Consider the following 8,980-nt stretch of genomic DNA (forward strand, 5'->3'; position numbering starts at 1 on the left):
TTGAGCTAATTAGATCGAGTATCCGGAAATATTCCGTATACTACGCCTCGTTTTAAGAATGCACACATGGTAAGGGCTAGCAGACATTCCTTGTATTTTTGATCTTCACACAGCGCTCTCTCCCTCCCTTTCCCGTCATCAAAGGAAGCTCAGATAGCATGTAATTCACTATCAGTCGACCCAGAGCCGAGACGAGATGTCTCCAAGTCCCTTTCGGTAGAAAGCAATGTACTAAGCATGTGAGCCCATTGCACACACAAACACACCTAAAAAGCACAAATTCAAGGTAGTGCTAAGAGTTAAAATTCGATTTGTAGAGATGCTTATTAATTAAAGTGTGAAAGAAAATTATCATGACCATATTAAGTAAAGTGAGCAAAAATATGCAGCCCTGAACCTTAATGAGCTCACAGCATGACAGTAGTAAAAAGCTTTTTAAACAACTTTAAAATTCTTAAAAAAATCCAATTTAAATTAGAATCTGCTCAAACTGTCTACACATCATAAGAACATGTATATGTATCAGAAAAAATTATAAAAATAAAGAATTTCCTCCTAGCCATTTTTGCAAAATTTGGCAGACGGCCCTGTACTATAGTACAGGGATTTTGGCCCAATTTTGGAGCGACTTTAAAAATTCATAAAAAATCCAATTTTAATTGGAATCTGCTCAAATTTTTTACACAACATAAGAACATGTATATGTATCAGAAAAAATTATAAAAATAAAGAATTATCTCCTAGCCATTTTTGACAAAATACCCTGTGCAGGGTGTTTTGGAGCAACTTCAAAAAATTCATAAAAATTCACTGACAAGAAGCTGAGCACTATGCCAAAAATGTTGTGGGAAATTCACCTAATTGATCAGATATGATTAGTGCTTAAGTGCATGATGGCTGTAAAGTACTGATGATGAATACTGATAATAATTTTTCCATTTTGACAGTCATTTCTCAGCGAGTGAGGCAAGGCTGCTAAGAGTAGCTGTTGGATCATTTATGGAGCACCTTATCTTAGTGGTAGAGACACTGAGGGAGTTTGGCCCTCCTCTACAGCAAGAAGAAGATGATTAGCAACTTTTTTGTTCATTATAATATGTGTTTGTATGTTCATTTTTGAGATTACAAAATGATTAAAAATAGAGTACACACATGTCAAATGTACATAATTGGGTTCATGAACTCGAGGAGAGTTGTAGACTGGCCTTGTTTGATGTTATATACATGTATGGACATTGGGCAGACTGAATTTACAAATGTGAGAGCTGACTCGTGACGTCAGAGGGTTGGAGCGGAAGTTGAATAATGACAAACACGAGGATTCCTTGGCAATAAAGTGTGTAGCGGGGATTGGACTGTTCTGCATAGCAAGTTCTTTCCTGTACAAACTAGAGAGCTTATTAGGTCTACACTACTGGAAGTTGTTTGCCATTAGGCTAAAGCTATATTTGTCGTGATTTTCTTTCTACTGGAGATTTGCCTGATTTAAGGGTTTCCTCGCCCCATTTATTGTTGGAGGCTGTTATCTTTGGAGCTTTGTTATTTTTGCTGTGTAGTAATTTTTCGGACCACATGGAGCCTTCAAACCGATTTGATACAACAGAGCCATACTCTGTCCTCAACAGAAAGGAGAGGTCCAGGGAATTGGCTCAGAAGCGCCGCACTACATACAAAGGCCTGATGAAGGATCTAGCAGATGAGCTCCCATTCTCTAAGGACGTGGTATCACAGGTTGATTATAATTCTCGCCTCAGACTAGCTCTGTGTTTCTTTCGTATGAAATCCATTGCTCCACAAAAAGAGCCTCTTTCATCAGGTATGTTATCAATTATTATCACATAACATGTATCTATATTCATTTTGTCAATGATTGCTATGAGCCTATGATTATTTTTTATCTTTAAAAATTAATATTTTGTAGAATCACAAAGTGTTAGTTACCACCGTGGTCTTGTTCAGGATCTCATAACAGAGGTATGTCTGAAAGCATACATATATATGACTCATGCATGACCTCTCCTTCCTCCTCAACCATTATTATTAGTCATTGGATGGGTTTCTAATGGTCACCGGTGGTGATGGGAGTTTGATTTTTATTTCTGAAAGCATCCACAAGCACCTTGGTCTCTTTCAGGTATAATTCATATATTAATCGTACATATTATATTAATCGTATATAGTTGGATTTAAAAAGTAAATGTGTTATAATAGAATTTAGATTTTACTGTTGAAATTTTTTGTGTGCGTTCTGATAGCATCTATAATTAGGAATAGGAACGGCCTTTTAGGTGACCTTTGCAAGCTTTGCAATGCCAAACATAGCATGCGTGACAGTCATTATTTTTGATCTTACTCAATAATTAGTTTATTATTATTTCTAATCTTATTACAGTCTGAGCACATTGGCCTCTCCATGTATGAGATCATTCATGAAGAAGACTACGAGACTGTGAAATCAGCTCTTGATGATGCCAATAAGAAAGTCATTGATCACCCAGGAAGTAAGTTACTCGCTCTTACTTAACATAATGTGAGAGAATATTTTGGCATACAAATTCTTACTCACAATAATTATAATGAATGATTTGACCTGGGATGGGACTAAGTTTATTCCAGTGTGATCTTATGCCTATTGCTTTGCAATAGTATTTAGCGATTGTGATGCAACTGTGATCACACTAATGGTTCATCACTTTGTTTATTTGTAGTGTAAACATTTTGTTAGTGCCAGTATTGTTTTTGCTCAAAAATTCACAGTAATAAGACTGAGGCTAAACTAACTTGCGTTGTCATTACTAAGTGTGAATTAATATATAGCAGCTTTATTTATCACTTTCACTCCTTCACTTTAGAATCTGCTCCATGCTCTTTCTTTTGTCGGATGAAATGCTCGAGATTCAAAGTCTCAAATACAGCAGCAAAATGTCCAGGATACAAGGTAAGGATTGAAGCCCCGGGACATCACTCACCCCATCCTTTCTCACACTTTTTTTACAGTTGGTATTTGTTTCTGGCCATTACAAAATCACACAGAGTGAGCCCTGCCTATTTGCTATCGTTCGCCCTGTCTCTCCTCCTTCTATACTGGAGATTACTATGGAAGGGAATGTCTTTGTGACACACTATAGCATGCAGATGAAATGCATATTCTTTGATGGGAGGTGAGTTGACATCTAGTGTATTGTATTGCTCGATTCTAGCTAATCAGACCCCATTTGTTTGCTAGTGTTTTCCAAATATGTAACCTAATAGAATATTTTGGCTAATATTTTCTTGGCACGAAAAAGAAAATCATGATCATAACAATCCCTGCATGTGAACAGCAAACAGGCCATGTTTTTTCCTTCCTTTAATTTATGATGCATACATCAAACTATCCCCACTTCCCTCTTCTGTGTAACTGGATAGTGTATACGTACATGAACCCTGTTTTATCTTGGTTATGTTTATGTCATGTATCCTCTCTTTAAAGGAAATCTTGTGATTTTTTGAAGTACTTTATCACTAACAGCATCAGTTAAAAAATTTATATAAACAACGTTCTTTTTAATGTTTAGGCTTCAGAATTTGATGGGCTACGAGAAGAAAGATCTCATCAATCACGTACCGTTTGAATTTCATCATCATGAAGACGTTGAAGCTAACCTTGAATGCAGTAGAGGATGTAAGTATAAGACTTTATAAATTATGATATGTTCTGTAATAAAGTGTTGTGAGTGTAAGAGCAGTATTCTTTATGTGGGACTTGTTCCTTGTTTACAGTGATAGTTTAAGTTGTTTGTGATAATTCTTCTTTCATGGGATTTTACATTCTGTCTTGTTTCTCTTTCTGTTCTCTCTCTCTCCCCCCCCCTCTCTCTCTCTCCAAACACACAAACACACACACACTCTTTGTCTCTCTATTAATTTCCAATTTCCTGTTGTAGTAATGGAGAAAGGAGAGGGTTTAAGTGGCTATTATCGTTACCTGACCAAGTATGGCACGTTTGTCTGGGTCCAGTCTAGAGCCACTATGATGTTTGATAGTAGGACAGGGAAACCATCGTACATTGTCTGCATGAATTATATCATAAGGTAAGAATTAAACCTAGTCACATACGCTGCATGCATATAGACCCAGTCACGTATTGATGCACGTACCCATTTTTTATTTAATAATATCCTTAATTACTAGTTACAGATCACGTACCATCACATAGCGTTATAATTGTTGACTTTGTTTTTTCCGGTTGAGCCAAGCCCTGCATGTACGTGCATAATGCATGTAGAAATTACGTTATTTTTATTAATCTATTTTTGTCTTTGTTGTAGTCGTGAGAAAGGTGAGAAGTGTCTTGAGATGCGTAAGAGTAAAGCAGAGGCTGGCGTTCCTACCTCTCCTACTCCCAGTGTTGAGTCCTCTCGCTCTCATGATCCCTTTCCTGTACCGAGAGATGATGGTAAATCAATGGATCCATTCCAGGACCCTGAAGCAGTTGAGAGTACCAGGTCACCATCGTCAGTTACTGAGAGCCTCACGTCCGCCCCTCCTTTATTACGGTCTGTATCCCCCGAGTCTCTACAGTCATCAAGTCCTACTCCTCCCTTATCTAATGCTAGTGATAAGTCTAGCAGCGTTCTTTCGATCAGTGACAGAGGGTACGATGTAATGTCGACGACTCGTGATTCTGTTACCACACCAACGGCAGTTTCCCCCACTCCCTCTTTTGCTGAATCAGGCATCACTACAGACTATGGTACGTATAGTCCTCAGATATCTGAGGAAGGTTTTATTAAACACGAGCTCTTGTCGCCAACGTTCACAAAGTCTCCTCCTAGCCTTGTTTCTTTGCTGTCCTCGGAGCCTTTTGATAACGTGAAACTGTTTCAGCACAGCCCATCAGCTATCCCTGATGTCTCCCCTATCAGTTCGGGATATTCAGGGCAGAGTCAAATTCCCTCGGACAAAATGTCTAGCTCTTTTTTGAGTCGCCCCGGACAGATGATGCAAAGTCAAGGACAAAATGTGATGATGTCTAGACACCCTCTTCCTTCCTTCCCTCCTCCTCCTCCTCCTCATGCAGCAGCCGGTCTTCAGTATGGTTCAATGAGCGGCAATTACCGTCATCAGCAAGTACCGTTTAATTTTACTGCTACAATGGTACAGCAAGCACCATCTCATCTCAACATGTCTGGGCCTTATGTTACTGCAGCAATCCCTCACCATTATCCCTCTCCTGTTCCTTCAGCTATCCCCATTGGGGTTGGTAATGGATTCTCTCTACCTGTACTGAGAGCTGAGGATGTTCAGTTTTTGAATTTAACTTCTGACTCTTACATTTAACTATTGTAGATACGCACACTATAATAATTATTGATCATTTTTTGAACCTGTCTTTTTTTCTTTGTGTAAAAAGTGTATTTCCTTGTCTTGCCCTGTTATCCAATGTCCAGTTATTTTTATAATGCATCGTTATTAAAAATCGTTTATTGTTTAAAAACATTTTTATTGTGTAGGCGTGGTTTAGTTTGCGTTAGATAGATCTTTTTTTTGTCGGCGGTGGATCAGTGAGTGGTGAGTCGAGAAAGCAGTTTAAAGATGACATCAACTGGTGGTGGCTTCACAAGTGGCTTTAGAACGATAAAGAGCGGCTATCTTAACAAGAGATGCAGAGTAAGATCCAGCTCGATTAGTAGAATGCATAGTCTATTATCTGGTGATCTTTGCAGCACTGGCTTATGCCTGAGCCTAGTTTAGAATTTAGGTCTAGCTTGATCAGTTTATTGGGCTCAATATTGTGTAGACTCAGAATGCACGACTATTGCTATACTGCTTGCATAGCAAAAGCCCCAAGGGCCCCCCATAATAATGATGTAGTGATATTATAATCAAATTATTGTGTACACTTTGATTTTTATAGTGGTCCTGGAGGCCTAGATATGTGGAGCTGATATCAAATCCTAAAGACATGACTGGTATATATTTGCAATAAATATGAATGATAAGAAACATGGCAATTTCTTGCTGCTAGCTAGCTGTATGAGCTCATAGCTATTGCATTATTGAAAAAAAAACACAACAAAGCTATGTAATCAGGAGATAACTCCTACACTTGACTCAATGAGGCAATAGGAGTTATAGCTTACACAACTTATTGGGTTCACCGATTTTGCGATTTACCTCCATATATAGCTCTGAACCTACCTCCTGTGCTTTTGTTTACTGTGAATGGCTTATCACAATAATATTCACACATTTGCTATCAGTGCCAATCATTCAATGCATACTGTAGTAGAAAATTTGTGTGTCCTGATTGGTTAGAGTATAGTTTAACTAGACTATCTCACAAAAAATGTGAGTAGAATTATTGTTGTGCCTCATACCTGGTTTGTAGTGTAATCATTGTGCGAATGCATCAAAAGTGTTGACGAATTGGGCCAACTAATGCTAACAATAAGTAGTGGGAGAGGTAGCCTAATGTAAATATTCCAATGTCCACTGCTAGAATCAGCTTTCAGTTTGGAAGTAGCAGTCATCACAATTGCAGATATAGCTTTATGGGAGTTCCAGGAAATGTTGTGATTAGTATAGTAATCAAGAGGGGATTTTTGTAGCATTTGTATTATTGAGAGAACTTGGTCTATTTGTATAATACAATTATAGTAGTACTATAATATCACTGCGTGTGTGTGTTTGTGTGCTTTGTGTACTCTCATTTCAACATCAATAGTTAAAGTGTTATCATAACAATCTTTAGGCCCACATTTTCGCTGTCTTTTACTCATATATGATCATTCCTCTCGATACGTGAAGAACAAGATTCGTGTTGACGACATAGTAACCGTGCGATCAGGAAAAACCTTCTCCTTTCAAATTTACCTTAACAATGGGATGTTTCTTTTCTTCAGAACGGGATCACTCGATAATCAATCAGCCTGGATGGCTGATCTTAAAATGGCCCTTGGAAAAGGTTTGTTATTGAAATTATAATTGTATGTATGTGTGTGGTCATGAGATAATAAAACGGTATAAGTAAACAACGGAGGGCTTGGGTTTAGGGTTTATAGGCAATGAGGCTGAAAGAATAGCATATATTAGGAGGGGAAAAACTGCTTATAAGCATAACAAAGTTAAAATAACACTGTAAAATGTTTTGTTGTATACTCTCTCTTTCACTTTATATCATGCCATGTCTCTCTCTATCATTTTAGTAACATCCCAGTTCCATGTCAGAGTACATGTAGCTGCACCATCATCCTGCAAGGCACTAGTACTAGACCATGCTCTCCTCTACTGCATTGGAGTCAACTTACCGACCCACCACTCTGGCCAGCTGGATAGAGTCCTTGTACTAGCCTCACCAGTCACCGATGTCAACTTACACGCTTGGAACTTGAGCCGAGTCAAACGCTTAATTGTAATGGAAATTGGAATACAAATGGAACTGTGTTCAAATTGTAGCGGGTGTCACGAGAAGAAGGTTGTCATGTTTCTGTTGCCGTCTGATCTCATAGAGGACTGTATGAACTTCTTACTCCATGAGATGCAGGCGACAGATGTGCAGCCTCAGCGATCGATACCCAATGACCCAATTATCTATGTCCTCCCTCACCAGTGTGGAGGGGCTCGCTCCGGCTCATTCTCTTTCCCCCAGCACCAACAACAGCAGCAGAGGCAGCAGGAGTCGTATGACTCTGCAATACTGCATGCTCTCAATAGCCACCCAGCTCCCAATTCACCTTTGCCAGCTGAATCACCTAAAAAAGACCCTCCGGCAGTGACACCCAACCCTGCCCTACCTCCTCGTAACCAGCTCCGTCCAAACTACCAGGAGTACATTGATAGAGGGGTTGAGCTCAAGCCTCGTCATGTCAGTAGTAGTAGGCCCCATGTACCTGCTCGTTATAGACATGATCATTTTGAAGTCCCATACCACATCAGCCAGCGTATATACATCAATGATACTGGGACCATTAGACACGAGTCTCAAGTGCTGGGGAGTGGTAGTGGAGAGTTCAGGGCCAACAATGGCTCACCCTCTCAACCCCCTCGGGTCATAGTAACGGAGAGCAGTAAAGAGACAGGCTACAATCCAGTGTACATATCAAGTGATGATATTCACCCAGGGCCCACCCCAGCAGGACGTCCAGGGACTACTGGACCAAACAGACCAATCAGACCTGAATTTATCGGAAGAAGACGACCAATGCTTCCTCCCAGATCGTCTGATATTTCGGAAGATATTGATCCTCCTCCTCCTCCTCGCTCTTCTCCTCTTTCTAGTCGAACTCCTCCTCCTCCTACTTCAACTTCACCTCGGTCTTCCCCTTCTCCACCTCTCACTCCTCCTCTTCCTGCCCGACTGCCTCCTTCCCCTCCTCCTTCATATTCTCAAGATGATCCTAGTGACACAGGAACAGGATACGTCAATGTAGAGGATACCACTCGCTGCACTTCAGCTCTCTCGCTGTGCACTGATGATATAACTAATGCAGATTTTGCTCTAATGACAAAAGTGACATTTAAAAACATCATCCCTTCCCTTCCCCCGAGATCCAACAAGCAGCCTGTCCCTACACCAAGGAAGCAACAGAATTCGCATAAAACTCAAAATACTCCGTCAAACTCGGTTGTAAGTACCCAGCAGTCGTCATCGTCTGAGTACTCGTACGCCACTGCACCTTTTTATGGGCTTGGCATTGGAGGTTATTCCAGTGTTGTCCACCATACTGATCTGAGGCTTGAGAGACCAAGGTCTCAGAGCTCTGGTAGCTTGTGTTTGAACCAATTGTACGATAGGACTATGCATCACGGACAAGTCAGTAATGAGTGTTAACGGAACTATATCATTGTGTTTGAAATATATATGTGCTGTGTTTTGTACTATTCGTCGTGTGAAAAACTTCACAATAATAATAATAATAATAATAATGATAATAATAATAATAATAATAATAATAATAATAATGATAATAATAGTAGTAATAGTAATAATAATAA

General features: G+C 39.5%; 3 protein-coding genes across 3 annotated transcripts; all 3 read left to right on the plus strand.

The window, feature by feature from the left end:
• The first annotated feature begins 14 nt into the window (after window positions 1-14).
• Window positions 15-1,147, plus strand: LOC100636240 (EKC/KEOPS complex subunit LAGE3-like). The gene is made up of 3 exons (XM_003385737.3): window positions 15-69; window positions 114-239; window positions 948-1,147. Exons 1-3 carry the CDS (start codon window positions 59-61, stop codon window positions 1,072-1,074), a joined length of 264 nt encoding a protein of 87 aa, XP_003385785.1. The 5' UTR covers window positions 15-58; the 3' UTR covers window positions 1,075-1,147.
• A 178-nt stretch (window positions 1,148-1,325) lies between these two features.
• Window positions 1,326-5,482, plus strand: LOC105312383 (hypoxia-inducible factor 1-alpha-like). Its single transcript, XM_011404982.2, has 9 exons — window positions 1,326-1,816; window positions 1,922-1,974; window positions 2,045-2,134; window positions 2,393-2,501; window positions 2,853-2,938; window positions 2,998-3,161; window positions 3,558-3,664; window positions 3,927-4,074; window positions 4,312-5,482. The coding sequence occupies exons 1-9, from the start codon at window positions 1,573-1,575 to the stop codon at window positions 5,321-5,323; spliced, it is 2,013 nt and encodes a 670-aa protein (XP_011403284.1). The 5' UTR covers window positions 1,326-1,572; the 3' UTR covers window positions 5,324-5,482.
• Window positions 5,483-5,494: 12 nt separating this feature from the next.
• On the plus strand, window positions 5,495-8,939 carry LOC109581267 (uncharacterized). Its single transcript, XM_019995239.1, has 4 exons — window positions 5,495-5,653; window positions 5,901-5,955; window positions 6,738-6,950; window positions 7,192-8,939. The coding sequence occupies exons 1-4, from the start codon at window positions 5,579-5,581 to the stop codon at window positions 8,814-8,816; spliced, it is 1,968 nt and encodes a 655-aa protein (XP_019850798.1). The 5' UTR covers window positions 5,495-5,578; the 3' UTR covers window positions 8,817-8,939.
• Window positions 8,940-8,980: the final 41 nt, after the last annotated feature.

The sequence above is a fragment of the Amphimedon queenslandica genome, unplaced genomic scaffold (genome assembly GCF_000090795.2).
Source record: "Amphimedon queenslandica unplaced genomic scaffold, v1.1 AMPQUscaffold_13450, whole genome shotgun sequence".
NCBI lineage: Eukaryota > Metazoa > Porifera > Demospongiae > Haplosclerida > Niphatidae > Amphimedon > Amphimedon queenslandica.

What these genes read in the sequence shown, in the direction of transcription:
- LOC100636240 (XM_003385737.3), top strand. An exon ending in GAAAGCAATGTACTAAGCAT is followed by an intron (nt 240 to 947) that starts GTGAGCCCATTG and finishes CCATTTTGACAG; the next exon opens with TCATTTCTCAGCGAGTGAGG.
- LOC105312383 (XM_011404982.2), top strand. Translation starts at nt 1,573, where the DNA reads ATGGAGCCTTCAAACCGATTTGATACAACAGAGCCATACTCTGTCCTC. An exon ending in AGCACCTTGGTCTCTTTCAG is followed by an intron (nt 2,135 to 2,392) that starts GTATAATTCATA and finishes ATCTTATTACAG; the next exon opens with TCTGAGCACATTGGCCTCTC. An exon ending in TGCATATTCTTTGATGGGAG is followed by an intron (nt 3,162 to 3,557) that starts GTGAGTTGACAT and finishes TTTAATGTTTAG; the next exon opens with GCTTCAGAATTTGATGGGCT.
- LOC109581267 (XM_019995239.1), top strand. Translation starts at nt 5,579, where the DNA reads ATGACATCAACTGGTGGTGGCTTCACAAGTGGCTTTAGAACGATAAAG. An exon ending in ATCTTAACAAGAGATGCAGA is followed by an intron (nt 5,654 to 5,900) that starts GTAAGATCCAGC and finishes TGATTTTTATAG; the next exon opens with TGGTCCTGGAGGCCTAGATA. An exon ending in AAATCCTAAAGACATGACTG is followed by an intron (nt 5,956 to 6,737) that starts GTATATATTTGC and finishes AACAATCTTTAG; the next exon opens with GCCCACATTTTCGCTGTCTT.